The sequence below is a fragment of the Schistocerca nitens genome, chromosome 1 (assembly GCF_023898315.1).
Source record: "Schistocerca nitens isolate TAMUIC-IGC-003100 chromosome 1, iqSchNite1.1, whole genome shotgun sequence".
NCBI classification, from domain to species: domain Eukaryota; kingdom Metazoa; phylum Arthropoda; class Insecta; order Orthoptera; family Acrididae; genus Schistocerca; species Schistocerca nitens.
This window is the reverse complement of record NC_064614.1, coordinates 25,664,499-25,682,052: the sequence shown is the minus strand read 5'-3', so window position 1 is coordinate 25,682,052 and position 17,554 is coordinate 25,664,499. Positions and strand designations below refer to the sequence as shown.

At 39.2% G+C, this 17,554-nt stretch overlaps 1 protein-coding gene across 1 annotated transcript in view; it reads right to left on the bottom strand.

Moving 5' to 3' along the window:
• The window catches only part of LOC126257285 (Down syndrome cell adhesion molecule-like protein Dscam2), a 587,314-nt gene that overhangs the window by 151,446 nt on the left and 418,314 nt on the right, over positions 1-17,554 (bottom strand). The window contains exons 22-24 of the mRNA XM_049955551.1: positions 6,874-6,978; positions 6,644-6,782; positions 1,960-2,106 (exon numbers count right to left, since the gene is read on the bottom strand). Of these exons, the coding sequence (XP_049811508.1) occupies positions 1,960-2,106; positions 6,644-6,782; positions 6,874-6,978 (391 nt within the window). The remainder of the gene's footprint in view (positions 1-1,959; positions 2,107-6,643; positions 6,783-6,873; positions 6,979-17,554) is intronic.

Below are 17,554 nucleotides of genomic sequence, written 5' to 3'. Positions count from 1 at the left end.
CATGTCATGTGACAATAAAGACTCTATTCTAATCTATTCATCCAGGAAATAAATCTGGGCATATGTTGCACCTGCTGTGTCACCAAGGACAGTTTGAAACCATCTACTGTACTTGCAGTAGGACTAAGATCATGGGGAGTGATGACCAAGTAGTTTGGTTGCTTTAAACACACAACCAACCAACGAAACAACCAACCGAGATCACATACGATGCTGACCACACTACCACTGACACCATGACACTGCTGAGCATGGCTACTCTCACGTCTAGAAAGAATCGACAGGAGAGTGGAGTGGTGGTCTGTTGTCTTCAGTGATGAGAGGAGGTTCTGTCTGTACGTGAGTGATGGATGTAAAATGTATGGCTTAGACCTGGTGAATGGCCTATTCTGGAGCACACCCACCCGCAACACACAGGTCCTATTGCAGGGTTCATGGTGTGAGGGTCACCAGTTACAAATTGTGGTAACATTTAGTGTTTCTACAAGGTAAAGAAACCACTGGCCACTACATTGCACAAATTTTTAATCCCATACTAATGCCCTTTCTTCTGCAGAAAGATGATGTGCTTTTTTAGCACAACAATGCCCAACCACATATGGCTGCTGTGACACAACATGTTGTTTGTGTTGCTCTATCTGGCAAGCTCACCATATCTCTTACCAACTGAATGCGTATGGGACATTACGAAGCAGGAACTTATTCCTTCTCCAGGGCCTGCTAGAATCAAACAAAAGCTGCAAGATGCTTAGGACAATCTATCGTAGGATGCCATTCGACACTTTTATGATCATTTCTACATCTACATCTACATGGATATTCCGCAAATCACATTTAAGTGCCTGGCAGAGGGTTCATCGAACTAACTTCACAATTCTCTATTATTCCAATCCCCTATAGCGCACAGAAAGAATTAACACCTATATCTTTCTGTATGAGCTCTGATTTCCCTTATTTTATCATGGTAATTGGGGATTCCTCAATATGTAGGTCGGTGTCAAGAAAATATTTTTGCAATCGGAGGAGAAAGTTGGTGATTGGAATCTCGTGAGAAGATTCCGTCGCAATGAAAAACGCCTTTCTTTTAATGATGTCCTGCCCAAATCCTGTATCATTTCTGTATTTCTGTGACACTCTCTCCCATATTTCACGATAATACAAAACATGCTACCTTTCTTTGAACTTTTTCGATGTACTACGTCAGCCCTATATGGTAAGGATCCCACATTGCGCAGCAGTACTCTCAAAGAGGACGGACAAGCATAGTGTAGGCAGTCTCCTTAGTAGGTTTGTTGATTTTCTAAGTGTCCTGCCAATAAAACGCAGTCTTTGGTTAGCCTTCCCCACAACATTTTCTGTGTGTTCCTTCAAGTTTTGCATGCGAGAATACACACCTGCATTGCTGCCAGAGGAGAGTGCACTGTCTACTCATGTAACTGTTTAGGCACTATTTCCTGTGATATGTGTTTCATTTGGTCTGTATTTGTTATCATACACTCCTGCAATGATGAACTACGAGCCATATCACTTATCAATAAAATGACCCTGTACTTGAGAGTGCTGCATTTTTATTTTCTGGCAGTGTATGATTCATAATTTAGAATGTAGACAACACATGCACAGAAATGGCTCAATACTACATACACATCAACTGAATACAGTCTAACATTAAAAAAATTTATGGATCTCATCATCTGCTTTTGACAGATGTAAAGTGCAGTTCAGTTAAAGGAGAACTAGGAATAATTTACAATGGAAGTCAGTCATCAACTAATATAAAAATTAGCGTTCTTCATTGTTAGCTTTACAGCTTTTTATGGCTATGATGATTAGCTTAGAATCTATAATCCTTGACAATAGAAAAGGAAGTTCTCTATAAAATGACCACAAAAAAGCATTCTTACATTGTTGATTCTAAAGAGAGTGTATGGTACTGGAAATGAGTCATGACAGACTTACTGTAATCAGTAATGATGGGCCTGTAGATGACTTTGTATCCACGTATGATGCCACCATGGCTGTGGGCTGGTGGTGGTGACCAGCTGACTTTCACACTTTGTGATGATAAAGGAGAGCAGGTTACATTTCGTGGAGGGGCATCTGGAACTGCAGATAGCAAAGTGATAATATGGTTCTCACTGCACTGCAAGTTATATTTTTTGTAGCACAAACTATAGCAATTTCATGTTGCATGTGCAAATATTTGTTAGTAATGAAAATTTACTTAAATAATGTTGAGATATCTCGTGATATCCCAACGTTATCAAAATATAATAAATTAGAATAATACAAGTAGTACAAAACCATAATCACAAATATTGAGTCAGCACCAGCAGTTCACCATTTAAAATCTGTGAATATAAGCAGTACAAAACCATAATCACAAATACTGAGTCAGCACCAGCAGTTCAACATTTAAAATCTGTGAATATACAGATCTGCGTTAAGCTCCATTAATATTATGAAACAGTGTCACTTATTAAAAGCTGACATTAGCTTCTGGAATGCAAAAATCACGTTAAACTGGTTGACAGTGTACAATGAATATACATGGGCAACACGATGGTAATTCATACCAAACCTGTATTGATGATATAAGTGGCATCAAAAAAGTAGACACTGAAAAATGTAAATTTTTGGGGATATACCTAGATGAAAATCTTAGATGGGTAGACCATATCAATTTTGTATGCAGTAAAATCAGCAGTTCGTGGCACTTAATTAGCAAACTATCAAAATTAGTCTCTGAAGAAACATTAAAAACTGCTTATTATGGGACAATATTTGCATATACTAATTATGGAATAGAGTTATGGGGATGTGGTGCTGATAGTCACATGAACAGAATCCTAAAACTGCAGAAAAGAGCAAGCAGGACCATGCATCAACTAGGATACAGAGATTCATGTAGGGAAACCATTGTACAACATAAATATCTAACAGTATATTCCTTGTATCTGTACAAATTAATAACATTCTTTGTGGACCATAAAAATAATGAAACTAAATGCTCTGATGTGCATACCCATAACACAAGACAAAAAGATTGCTTCTTCAGAAAGGGAACTAAACTAAAGACAACAGATCATAGTCCTTGGATTAATGGCCAGATATGGTTTAACAAACTGCCAAGTGCTATAAGATGCCACAGAGGTAAAGTATTCACAAGGGAATTAAAATCATTCTTAACTCTCAAATGTTTGTACTCACTGAATGAATACTGATATTAAAATGTAGCTACTCTTAAATGTAGGCCTAACTATTCTATCTATACGATGTACTATTCTGAGGAGATTGTAATATATATTATTTTTGTAGCAACATGCTGTAAATGCAAATACCTATACTATGTAACAACTGTATGTTGCATTAGGAAGTTCTGTACCATATATTGCCAAGTGCATCACCCGTAAGTGGCTTCTTGTACATGTGAATTGCAAATTGCTACTGTTTGTACAAAAATGCTATAACGTTTGCAAAAGTCATCAGTTGGTGACTATATGCAAAAAAAAGATAATAAATAAATTTAAAAAAATAAATAAATGTCACATTTGTGATGGGTATTCTACACTCAAAACACTATGAATGCATTACAAGCTAAGGTCAACAACAATATTGCATTGAAAGTAAAAGTTTTAAAATCAATGGAATGATTCAGAAGCCACTGCAAGATTGATACATCCAATTTAATAATCTCTCATCATACAGAGGAGAATTTGGAGTATTATTAGGAACCATATGAGTAAACGTGGTGATATTCCACCCCTTGTGGCAATAGGTGAGAGACATGCGATGTAAAATGAAAATTACTGGCAACTAAATTCAAAGATTTTATCTTACCAGTAACTCTAACCACAGAGACAAAAAGTTGACTATCAAAAGTATATCCAGCATATTCATTGAGATAAGCATTGCATACTCCATCACCAGACATCAATTTTACAAAATCAACTGTTAAAAGGGATGACAAAAATCATTAGCTCTTGGGCTCTGGTGGTATTTCAGCCAAAATTCTGAAATTTGTGCTGGTTTGATGGCACCTTCCTTTAGTTGCCTTTATCATGAGTAAAATAGTCAGGGTGTTATTTCCTGAAGGACTGAAGTATGAGGTTATAACACCCATTTTAAAGCGTGTAGGTGAATGAATCACCTCTAATTACTGACCCATCCCTTTTCTCCTGATGTTCTTAAAAAACTAAGTAACTGACATATAACAGAATACTGGATCACTTTTTTGATAATCTTTTAACAACTACTCAGTCTGGATTCTCTAAAGGATTGACTACAGAGAAAGGAATATATCATCTAATGAATTTATATATATAAATAAAAAACAAAGGTCCACATTCTGGCCCATATGGGCCAATCAGTACCAAATGACCACCAATGATATCATGTGGATGTGGTATGGAAAGGCATGAGGTCAGCCTATCGCTCTCCCAGTCTTAGTCAGCTTTTTTGACCTAAGAATGGCTACTTCTCAACTGAGTGGCTCCTCAACTGACATCATGAGGCTGACTGCACCCTGTTACAGTCCCTCCACCAAGGAACACCCTCTGGCAGTGCCGAGAACTGAACCTGAGTCCTCCTCATAGCAGCCATCCATGGGCTTCAATTTTGTATGTGGATCACAAATTTATACAAGAGACATTAAAATGTCATGACATTAAAGAAATCCCCTGGCACATATGGAGTCGCATTTTAATCATGGAAAACAGAGGAAGGGGTGGGGTGGGGGGAAGGAACAACCAGAATGGGAAACCATTTAAATGTTGTGTCCACAAGGTTTCTTACTTGGCCCACTGCTTTTCTTAACCAAAATACATAATTTAACAAAGGCATTGGAGGACTCTTCAAAATTGTGGTATTTGCTGATGGCACAATGTCCTAACACATCCATATTAAAAACACAGCTGAGAGAATAGAGGAACAGGCATACAAGTGGTTCACAGCAAACAGTTTAACAATTTATTTTTTTTTGAACTTACAAAATTCTGTAGTAATTGCAGGGCAGCAATTAGTGTTAATCAATAAAATGGAACAGCAGATAAAAGTATCAAATTTTGTTTTTATTTATTTGATGACTAGTTTCGGGTCAGGATCCATTTTCATATCACTCAGAAAGTCTTAAGGGTATTTCCCAAAATATAAGTACCATGTCAAGATATACATATAACAAAGAGCAAATGAATTAAACAATGGAAACTCCAGATAGGAATAATAACAATGTACGAAAAGATAGATAGGTTTGGCATTCCAGCCCGAGATGCTGGAGCTGGAGATTGTGTGTGTGTGTGTGTGTGTGTGTGTGTGTGTGTGTGTGTGAGTGCGTGCAAGCGTATGTCTCCCTTTACTGTCAAAAGCTGTAGCCAGAAGCTACATGTGAGTGTCTTCTAATCGTGCCTGCAACTTAAAGAGCAAATGAACATTTACAAAGCATACAGATAATTCAAAAAATGAAATTTGTAATTTTGGCTGTTTCTCCATTGTATTAATTTAGTTTTGTGTAAAGCACTGTCCAAATCATTGACTTGAGGAGGAGTTTTTGATTATCTCTTCAAAATGATGGAAAATATAAAAATACTTTTCAGACAAAAAGTTCAGTTTCTAGAGGTTTATTCAGAAATACTAGTTCCCCCCCCCCCCCCCCCCCCCTGTTCCCATTTCAAATTCTGAAGTTGAGTTCATTTTCTCCAGTTTCCAGATGATGTACAGTTAACAACCCTTTTTGCCTCTATTTGAGTGCCTAAAGCACATTTCACCTTAAAAAGATCAGACACAGCTATGATGTTCACAGTCATGTAGAACAGCTGGTAAAACATGTTCCCCATAAGATGGTGAATTGAATATCATACCAGTGAAAGTCTGCCATGAGCAGATCAAAGAGTAAGTGTAGTCTAAAAGTTAAGGAAATTTGCGAGCTTTCAGAGCCAGTGGCTGCTTATTCCAGCAGAAGAGTTAAATGGGAAGGAAGAGGGATTAAGGAAAAGGACTGGCACAGTTTAGGAAATACGGAGAGTTATGGGGTTCTCGGCAGTTTTTCTACAATTCTCTCCACTTTCTAAACTTCACCAGTCCTTTTCCCTCCATTCCTCTTCCTTCTGCTTCAACCCTTCTGCTACAGGCAGCAGCCATTGGCTCCAAAAGCTTGGACATTTCCTTAGCTTTTCTATGTGTTTTCTTCTTTCTACACTTGATGAGTAGATTTTTTTCTAGCCAGTTATATCATATAGACATATGAAAAGGTAGACTTATGCCAAGGCTCATCCTAGAGGATAGTGAAAATTAATATCCAGCAGAAACTAGTGCAGTCACAAAAATATTAATCTGAATTCTGAGTGTAGTAAACTTTATTCTAAAAAAAGTGTGCTCACTGCTTTTGTATGCCTCATGCAGAAAACATGAATATATGTTAGTAAATTTTGATTCTTTCAAAAATAACTTTGCAAACATGAAAACTTTGCCAGTTATCAGCACTCTTCTTTAATGATGACCACAAAACCAACAAAATAAGCACAGATAATACTCTACAGTAGGTGTTACGATATGTCCATCTGTTTTTGTTGTTAAGTACAGTGTTTACATATGCATGAGCAATGCAAGCCAAAGTGTTTAGCTGCTGTTGATTAAGAGTGACACTCACCTCCCTCTTTAGTTGTAATAGTAACAGGTGATGACAGTGGTCCAGGCCCCATATCATTGAAGGCTTGCACATACAAATCATATTTTGTGAATTTCTTCAATTGTTTCAATCGGATCTCTGTGTTAGAAGAACCTCGAACCTGTAATTGCATATTTGATATAAAGATAAAAATGATTGTATAATGACTTACTTAGAATTTTTAAAATTTATTGCAGAAAAACTTTACCAACCTCTAGCTTATTTGTACTATTTTTTTCATCAAACATGTTTCCATGAATGTTCCAGTAGACTGTGTATCCCAATATCTCTCCATTCCAGGTGTCAGCCAATGGTGCCTAAAAAATTTATTAGTGAATTTGTATCACATTAACATTGTTTAACATTAAAACAAAAATAGGAAACAGAAGCTAAAACTACAGTCTAATCAGTATCAATTTTGACATGTAGCAAAAAGAAACAGGAAAAGCTATGTGTAATAATGCAGCTCTCAGCACGTGCCAACAGAGGAGTGAGGATCCCATCCCTGCCTTCACACAATGACATACACCTATTCAGATTTCACCAATCCCTGACCTCAGCCCAGGATCTACGATAATTTTGAACTGGGCAAAAACTTGATGGTGTCACCCCCTGCCCCCTTGAGCATTTGAGATAAGATGTCAAAAATTAAAAGAAAAATAACAAACAATTTTTTAAAAATATGTTCACTTTGTAGCGCATATATTTCTGAAGATTTGATATATAAAATAAATGTGTTTGAGGAAATGTAAGACATGTTATTCAGTTTTAAGTGTGTCAAAGTGCAGTGCTACACCTCTTCACACAGCTTTCTTTTATTGCACATCACTGTAGTTTGCTCTCAGAATTCTAATGTGTATATTTTATAATGGAAGCCACCAAACCTACATTCAGGACAGTGGAAATTAAAATGTTCTGTGGTGCCTCTCCTGGCCCTACCCCCTTAAAATAGACTCACAATTAATACTGGGTGGGACTATTTGTGAGCAGAGGAATAATAACTCTTCACAAAATTTGCACTCTTTATTACCTATCAGCTAATAGCTTTCTCTTTTGTGTGACATAAAATTAAATATAGGAAACATGAAACCTGTAAAGACAAGAGACAAATAAGACAGGACACATTTATTCAATCCTTAGGTCCCAGCATTTTCTCTCTCTAATCTTGCTTCAACTTTACACTGCATGCTTTCCTTTCTGTGAAAGAATCTATTACCTCAAAGTTGGGCCAACATTTTGCTACACAATATATCATTGTCTAATCTTGAAATAGCTGTAAATATGAACAGTACCCAAGACTGGTGTGGTTTCTCGATTTGATTACATCTCTCACAGCTTGTCACTGTCTGCTAGATAAAACAAAATAGGCCTTTCTAATATTGCAGCAATTGTAACTCACATCAAATAAGCAAAATTACATAAATAACACAACAGAACATAATTCATGAAATACCAATATCAAACACCTATTAGGCCTACTCCAAGCAAAATGTTTTGTTAGGGAACAGTCTCATATTTCATTCATAAGCTCCAGTTTCTCAAACATGAGATTGAAAAGTAGTAGTACAAAATACTTATATAAATTTGGAATCGTCATATTCTTCCATACAATTTGTGTGTTGTCCCCGTTTATTTTCCTCCCCCGTTCTAACAAACAATCTTGTCATCACTAATTCTGTAACTATTCTTGCCACTGTCAAAACTTATTCTCCAGTTAACTTCAATAACCCTGCCAGAATCACAAGTTCTGTTATCCCATGTCTATTCCCTCGTTAGGCGTTATTATGTGTTTGTTCGATGCATTTTCTGCACAGTTCCTAACACAAAACTTAGAGCGGCTGCTATCTGATGACTGTAAAACTGGTAGTGTAGCAATCTGGCAAAAATTTTCTGTCAAAATTTCGTTTTCTTTGATATATCAAGAAGATAATATGTAACTTTTCTTAACTGTTATTCCTGTTAGTCGTTTATTTACACTCTGGTAATCTGAATCTATGGAATCCACCAATAATTATAACAATGCTGATCATTTGCTCAGCCAATCAACCACATAAACAAACAGGAATTGGCATTCTCCCATGCAGGTTTATTTGGCTCAGCTCATATAGTCCCATCCCCTTTTGTCTGAGGGAAAGTTTTTTATTTCTAGATGCAATGGGAATTCCCCTGGCAGATACATCTTGCACATTATCTGTGCATCCAGAAATCAACTTATGATTCATTCGGAAACCAACTTAGAGCGTGTTCAGATATGCTCAAAAATCAACTGGGATGCAAGTCAAAATCATATGAATAATCGATAGAGTAATGTGCACTGGATGATGGGCACTTTGTGAAACAAGGTTTTTCTCTTCAAGAATATAAATTTGGGATTCCTGAAATTTCACCCAGGGCAGATACCCTAATACTGCAAAAACCCATCTCCATGGCACAGGCATCCTAGAACCATCTCTGCTCCCTCTGCAAGATGCTACTACTGTGCAAGCCCAACTCCAAACATCACATCCCTGAAATCGAATCCCTTGCTCTCCAGCATCTGAAGGAGCATTCCAGTCACCACCTCCATAAGTTATCCAGTCTGCTGACATCCTACAGCTGCCTCGGGGCACCACTATCCAACCCCTACCATACTCACAGCGTATCTCCTCATTCGCCCCTCATAGCAGCTAAACTCTGCCTAGATGACTTTTTCAACTTGCCACATCCCTGAAAACACCCTATCAACACGGCACCAAATCCAGAGACAAAACATTCCCATAATGCCGTTGTTAACCTTTCTAAATATAGTTTTACAGTGGCTGCCCTTAAGGATAAAATGGATATGAAAGTACAAGACTTCCTAGGTTCACAGTCCAGCACAGAAAAATACGCTTCTATCAAGCATGTGTTTGTCAGAGTCAGAAGCCAAGTGACCAGAAAAACTGCTCCACACTGAAGAACTCTTGACCACACACAGTTGTCCATTCATGGACACCTATGCATGCCAACAACATTGGCATCAAAGTGATTGCTGATGGTTCACCGTAGAATAGTCTGCTCCACCAGTTCCCTAAGCCACCTGTCCATTGCTTACTCCAGCACCAGTGAAATACTCAACAGTCATTACATTGTCGGCCGGCCGAAGTGGCCGTGCGGTTAAAGGCACTGCAGTCTGGAACCGCGAGACCGCTACGGTCGCAGGTTCGAATCCTGCCTCGGGCATGGATGTTTGTGATGTCCTTAGGTTAGTTAGGTTTAACTAGTTCTAAGTTCTAGGGGACTAATGACCTCAGCAGTTGAGTCCCATAGTGCTCAGAGCCATTTGAACCATTACATTGTCACCATGCCAGGATCACCACTTCATGTACAGCATCATCATCTGTCCCTGGACACAGTCAAGATTGCAAAGCCAGAGTCTCACCCTTTAGATAATAGCTAATTGGCATCAACCTCTATAGTAAAAATAATCATAAATTCTTGATGTAGCTACATAAATGTTATAGGAAATACTGCCTTGTTTTAAGAACCCTATGTTTTGGATGATGTCAAACTATCATGAATATACAAATATTTAACATAATGCAGCACTTCAGCAACCGCGAATTGTTCAAAAAATAAGAAATTCAGCCTTCAGTTGCAAGGTATTTTTTTTTTTTTAGTTTACCTAGGTTTTGATGCCAATAATGGTATCTTCTTCAGAACCTATAAATTAACCCATACGGACATATATTAAACATTGAAATACATCATCAATCTAATTCAAATGTTCAAATCTGTGTGAGTTCTTAAGGGACCAAACTGCAGAGGTCATCGGTCCCTAGACTTACACAGTACTGAAACTAACTTAAACTATGCTATGCTAAGAACAACACACACACCCATGGCCAAGGGAGGACTCGACCTCAGGCGGGAGTTTAAAACTGTCATGGCTGTACAACCTAGAAGTACTTCGTATTTAAAATCCTCCTTCATAACTAGAAAATAGTGAAGAACGCTTTTCAAAAAGTGGAGGGGGGTTGTTTGTCTTTGTAGAGTATGTCATCCCAATTGCAAACATTCATCCTCCTAATCGAATTGGACTTTTTCCCTCTCAGATCTTCCATCTAAAATTCATTCTAACATATTTTGACTACTGTGTTCAACTAAAAAAGTAATGCAAGTTTCTGCCTGTCAGTAATAACTCACTTTGTTCTCAAAGTGAGAATGTAGAACACCTCCACAATCAGTTGTCACAATGCAAAATCATAGTTGTTCAACAACTGAAGGAAGTGCAGCTATTTATGGTTCTTGGTCATTGAACAGTGTTGAGTTAAATTCTGAACATGTTGGCAGAGTTTCAAGGATGTAGATCATGTGGCTGTGGATTTTTTTCTCCTTTCCTCTCTCTCTATCATCAGCAACATCAGTACGCTTTAGGACGGTTACAATTTAAAACGCAGCCCTCACTCTAGCCAAACAAAAGGTAGGAAACATGTAGGCATAATGAAAAACTTTCCATTTATGCATACACAATGCCTTGAGAGTTTCCAGCCAGTAATGGCATACAGATTGAATTTAAGAATGGAGTTGTACAGACCAATGGAGATGTATCTGAAAACAAAAAGTATGAAAATGAGCACCAAAACTTCACTGAGGTGAAAAAGTCATTGAGGCAGGCTTATTGATATACAATGCTATCCTACTGGAGGTGAGTAATAATGATCATGACTGCAAGAATAAATGTATAGTGAATATTTTAAATGTGGATAAATATACACTAATCTTCAACATATAAAGTATACAGCCAATTGGTTGCATATGTTTTTACATTAAACTTATTCAACCAGTTGGCTGTATACTTTATATGTTGAAGATTTATTTACAGTTGCTGTTGTCAGCCATGTTTAAAATATGTGCACTAATGTTGATGTATACGAGAAACATTCCTGTAATGTTCGAATACTGTATTAGTAGTATGCTATTTGAGTCAGTCACATCGATTAAATATCTAGACATAATTTGGAATTATACGAAATGAAAAGAGCTCACAAGGTCACTTGTAAGGAACGGGAACGGCTGACAACTTATCAAGAGAGAATACCAGGAAAGTGTAGCATACCAACAGAGATGACCATGTACTGAAAACTTAAGTGAGCCATCCCTGAGTATTTGAGACGCCCTACCAGATAGAATCACAGTTCATTCACTTATACATCTGCCAGGTAAAATGACACAGAATTCGTTTACGAATCATTTTCCATAAATTTCATGCTGAAGGAAAGTTTTCGTGGGTGAGGAACAAGTCAAGTTACACATTAATAGGCAGAAGCAGCCGTTGCAGGTTTCTTCTGTAAAAGGTACTAACAATGAATTACTAGTGCAACCCTAGGCTTCAGCAGCCATTGTCATCTTTAATAGAATAAATTCTGATAAGCAATCACTTCATGCCACTCTGCAGACCAATGTCTGAGCCACTGCTGGAAGCAGCTCCAATCATGGAACCACGCTCATCACTGAGCGAATGCTGAGTTTAGATCCCACACAGTACAATCTCATCTGACTTGCAGAATCCATGCTCCAGGGATGGCACCAACCTTCAAGTAGATTGGATGTAGGAATGGGGATGCTGGTGTCAGGTCGTCATACTTTGATCTGATAGGTGTAGTGGTTGGACAATGACAATGTGTTCCCTGTCATTCATGATAATCCCACTAGTTAATGCACAGAAAATTTAATCACCCATGATGAGAAGTGATATAGGGACTGACAACCACCAATGATAGCAGTTTCCATCCCAGTTTCTAGATATCTTACTGGGAAGTTCAGTCAGTAAGAAGATGCTTTGGAAGTGCTCCATGTACTCAAATGGAAATCCTCTGGGTGAAGGATACATTTGTTTCCCAAAACACTTTGGAGAAATGTTAATAAAAGGCACCAACGCTGAATTTCAGGTATGTGTTTACTATGCCACAACCTGTTCCATTTCAAATGAACATTTCAGTTGCCTACAATTCGACAACACAAAGATTATGCTAAAAGCCAGTGATATACAAATAATAACAATATGAAAAGGATAGATTGCTACACACTACACAGAGAAGATACTGAGTTGCAGACAGGTACAATGAAAAGACATTTAAGCCCTCGGACAAAAAAGTTCCTCTTCCAAAAGAGAAAACGTACACACCCACACCCACACACACACACACACCGTATTTACTTGAATTTAAGCCGCACTCGAATCTAAGCCGCACCTGAAAAATGAGACTCGAAATCAAGGGAAAAAAAATTTCCCGAATCTAAGCCGCACCTGAAATTCGAGACTCGAAATTCAAGGGGAGAGAAAAGTTTTAGGCCACACTTGCAAATCGAAGCAAAGTTGGTCCATTGTAATATGAGACACAATTTAGGTCAAATGAATGACGATACAGCTACAGTAGTTTGGTCCAAGTTGTAAGCTTAGCAGTTAAATTTTACCAGGTAGTCACTGCTATGCGTCAGGCGCTCCATCCGTATTTATAAGGGTATCCTTTCTTTTTCACGTGCTTCGACTGGTTTGAATTGATTGCTTATTTTTCTTTGATCTGATAAGTGCCGTTCTCTTTGTTATAGGTGTTTACGTCACTCTAAGCTGAAAATGCATTACTGTACTGTGTCATGCATTGTTTGTCGCATTCTGATAATGAGTGTTTACGGCCTGTCGCCGCTCGCGGCATGGCTTGCTTTTGTGCGCGCTACCGCCGCTAACAATGAAAACAAGGGAGGAATTGTCTCATTAGCGAAACAATGGCAAGAGACTGCTATTTGTTGTTACTTACAATACTGCTTTCTTTGATAATGATCAACAAGAACCAAATAATAGACTGCGTATGATAGAAGATGTTCTGAACGAGAGTTTAGCGAAAATTTTTCTCCGTCTGAAAATCTTTGCAGACGCCTCTTTAGTACATTACATTCTGCACAGAAATTAGTGGCATCTTAGATTTAAAAATCTAGTCAATTGCCGTGCTTCATTTCTGACTGTATCACTATTAGGCATAAGAATAATACGAATATAAACATGACATGATATGTATATTCTTCCGCGTTTGCCGTTGTCTCACTCTAGTTTCGTAGTTTATTAGGCAGACAGGATTTAAATGAGATAGCAGCAAACACGAAAGAATACATTGCAAAATGTTTATATTCGTATTATTCTTGTGGTGAAGAGAATACTGCATGTGATTCACAATTCATAAAAGTTCCTATTAGCAACCATCTCTTCTCACAGTTAGGGAAAAATTCAGAATATAGAGTTGGCCATATTGACAAAAACCCCAAACAGTCTTGCCAGACGGATTTTCGTAGTACATTGAAATGCTGCTACATTCGAAGATGAACAATACGGAATTTGTATTTACTTCGTTGGATAATGTATGAAAATGCAGTGCTCGAAACTCGGGACGGAGAAAAAAGCTCGTCTTCCACCTTTTTTTAAAATTTATTTACTGACGCAGAGGTTTTGGCGCCAGTATTTATCTTTGTGCCTGCAAAGCAAGCCTGTGTAGCGCCACATATATTCGATGGCAGAAGTTAGTTGTGACGGCACCTACCGACATTTTTCAGAACCTCCGCTTACTTTGCACTCGATTCTAAGCCGCAGCCGGTTTTTTGGATTACAAAAACCGGAAAAAAAGTGCGGCTTAGATTCGAGTAAATACGGTAGTCAATTGCCGTGCTTCATTTCTGACTGTATCACTAGTAGGCATAAGAATAATAAGAACATAAACATGACATGATATGTATATTCTTCCGCATTTGTTGTTGTCTCACTCTAGTTTCGTAGTTTATTAGGCAGACAGGATTTAAATGAGATAGCAGCAAACACGAAAGAATACATGGCAAAATGTTTATATTCGTATCATTCTTATGGTGAAGAAAATCTGCATGTGATTCACAATTCATAAAATTTCTTACTAGCAACCACCTCTTCTGACAGCTAGGAAAAAATTCAGTTGGCCATATTGACAAATATCCCAAACAGTCTTGCCAGTCAGATTTTTGTAGTACATTGAAATGCTGCTACATTCGAAGATGAACAATACGGAATTTGTATTTACTTCATTGGATAATGTATGAAAATGCAGTGGTCGAAACTCAGGGCGGAGAAAAAAGCTCGTCTTCTACCACCCTTTTTTTTTTTTACTTGTGGCGGCACCTACCAACATTTATCAGAACTTCCGCTTACTTTGCACTCGATTCTAAACTGCAGGCGGTTTTTTGGATTACAAAAACTGGAAAAAAAGTGCAGCTTAGATTCAAGTAAATACGGTATTCTTGCAAGCACGACTCACCCCACATGGTCACTATCTCCAGGCACTGGAGCCTGACTGGGACTGCGACTGCATCTGATATGACCAGCAGTTTGATGGAGTGGGTGGTGGGGATAAGGAGGCAGCATGGGGTAGGCAGGATGAGAGCTGGCAGGGTAGGTGTGGGGGAGATACTGCACTGCCTCTGAGAGTGTGCATGGATGTGGTGGTGACACGGTGGGGTGCTAGGCACAGAGTTGGGAGCTCTTGCTGATGGGGGGGGGGGGGGGGACACTAGTACTTGTGTAGTGGGAATGGAAGATGAAAGGCATGTGACTGCTGGAGAGAGAACATGAAAAGTGACAGGTAGGTGGAGAAAAGGGGCTAGTGAAGGTTGAGGCCAGGGTGTTATGGGAACAAAGGTTATGTTGTAGGGAAAGTTCCCACCTGTACAATTCAGTAATGTTGGTATTGTCAGAAAAGTTGGTATTGTAGGAAGGGTCCAGATGGCACAAGCTGTGAAGCAATCATTCAGATGAAGCACATAGTATTGGGCAGCATGTTCAGCAACTGGATGGCCACAGTTTGGCAGTGGTCATTCATGCAGACAGACAGCTTGTTATTTGTCATGCACCACAGTGGTTCCAGCTTAGTATGCAGTCACATGGTTGCTTTCACAAATACCTTTCACAAGGGAAGAGGTGCATGTGACAGAACTGGAATAGGTACTAGTGGGAAGACGCCCGAGATAGATCTTGCATCTATGTCTGTTGCAGGGATGTGAGCCATGAGTCATGGGGCTGGGAGCAGAGGTGGAGTAGGGACGGACAAGGATATTGAATAGGTTTTCTGCGCAGTGGAATGCCACTGTAGGTGGGGTGAGGAGGATAGTGGGGAGAGTATTAATTTTAGGCCACAAAGAGAGGTAATCAAAATCCTGGCGGAGAATTTGATTCTGTTTCTCCAGTCCTGGGTGGTATTGAGTTATGGGAGGAGTGCTCCTTTGAGTCAGACAGTGGATATGTCGGAGGTGGTAGGTGACTGGAGAAGCAAGGCATGGGGGATCTGTTTCTGAACATGGTCAGGAGGATAATTTTGCTCTATGAAGATCTCAGTGGGACCCTTTGTATATTTGGAGAGGAGTTGCTTGTCACTACAGATGTGATGACTTCTGGTGTCTAGTCTGTACAGAAGGCTTCTTTTGTATGGAATGGGTGGCAGCCATTGGAAGTGTAAGTACCGTTGGTGATTGGTAATTTGATGTGGATGGAGGTACTGATGTAGCTACCCTGGAGGTGGAGCTCAACATCAAGGAAAGTGGCTTATTGGGTTAAGGAGGACCAGGTGAAGTGAATAGGGAGGGAGGTATTCAGGTTATGGAGGAATGTAGATAGGGTGCCCTCACCCACAGTCCAGAACATGATGTACCCCCTCTGGCCTTTACATTCACTAGTCCCTGTCTTCCACCTATCTATCCTCTTCTCTTCTCTCCTCTTCTTGTCTCCCCTCTCCCTTCACCCCCCCCCCCCCCCCCCCCCACAACAACCACAGCCTAGGATTCTGCATCTAGCAGCCCATCCTATCCCCACCTCATCCCAGTGTGCTTCCACAGGCAGCACATCATCTTGTCCCATCCATACCCTGTTATTGCTCACCCTCCCTGCCCCAACCCACCTCCTTACTCCCACTGCTCACCCCAGCAGATTGCCATTCATATCAGATGCAATTGCAATCCACAGATGGGCCCCAGCACCCAAAGGCAGTGGCCATGTGTGTGAGTTGTGCTTGTGTGAATGTGTGTGTGCTTTCTGTTTCAGATGAAGGACTTTTTTGTCCAAGGGTTTAAATGGTTAGCAGTCTTATCATTGTGCCTGTCTGCGACCCAATGCCACCTCTATGTGATGAGTAGCACGCTATCCTTCACGTGTTGTTGTTATTCCTCTCTGGACTTCCTATTGTTTAATATTCATATAATGTATGATATCTAATTCACGATGAAAGTTCAGCAATATTCTTTGTAAATAATTCACTTAGTCATATATAATGTTAAAAGGCACACTACAAGCACACTGTACAAGAAAATAAAATGCTTCACCAACCACCTGACATAAGCATAGCCAACAGTGTATGCAGGGAAAAATAGCATGCTGTGCTATACTGGACTGTCCAGTTAGGGCAGCTCAATGAAAGAACTAAACATGTGAACATTCTGCTTGGCAACTATTAACTGTGATATATTGAATGAAAGGTATTGTAATTTTTTCAAACAAAGGACATTACCTTAAGTATGAGATTGTAACTTAATAAATATATACAGGGTGTTACAAAAAGGTACGGCCAAACTTTCAGGAAACATTTCTCACACACAAAGAAAGAAAATATGTTATGTGGACATGTGTCCGGAAACGCTTACTTTCCATGTTAGAGGTCATTTTATTACTTCTCTTCAAATCACATTAATCATGGAATGGAAACACACAGCAACAGAACGTACCAGCATGACTTCAAACACTTTGTTACAGGAAATGTTCAAAATGTCCTCCGTTAGCGAGGATACATGCATCCACCCTCCATCGCATGGAATCCCTGATGCGCTGATGCAGCCCTGGAGAATGGCGTATTGTATCACAGCCGTCCACAATAC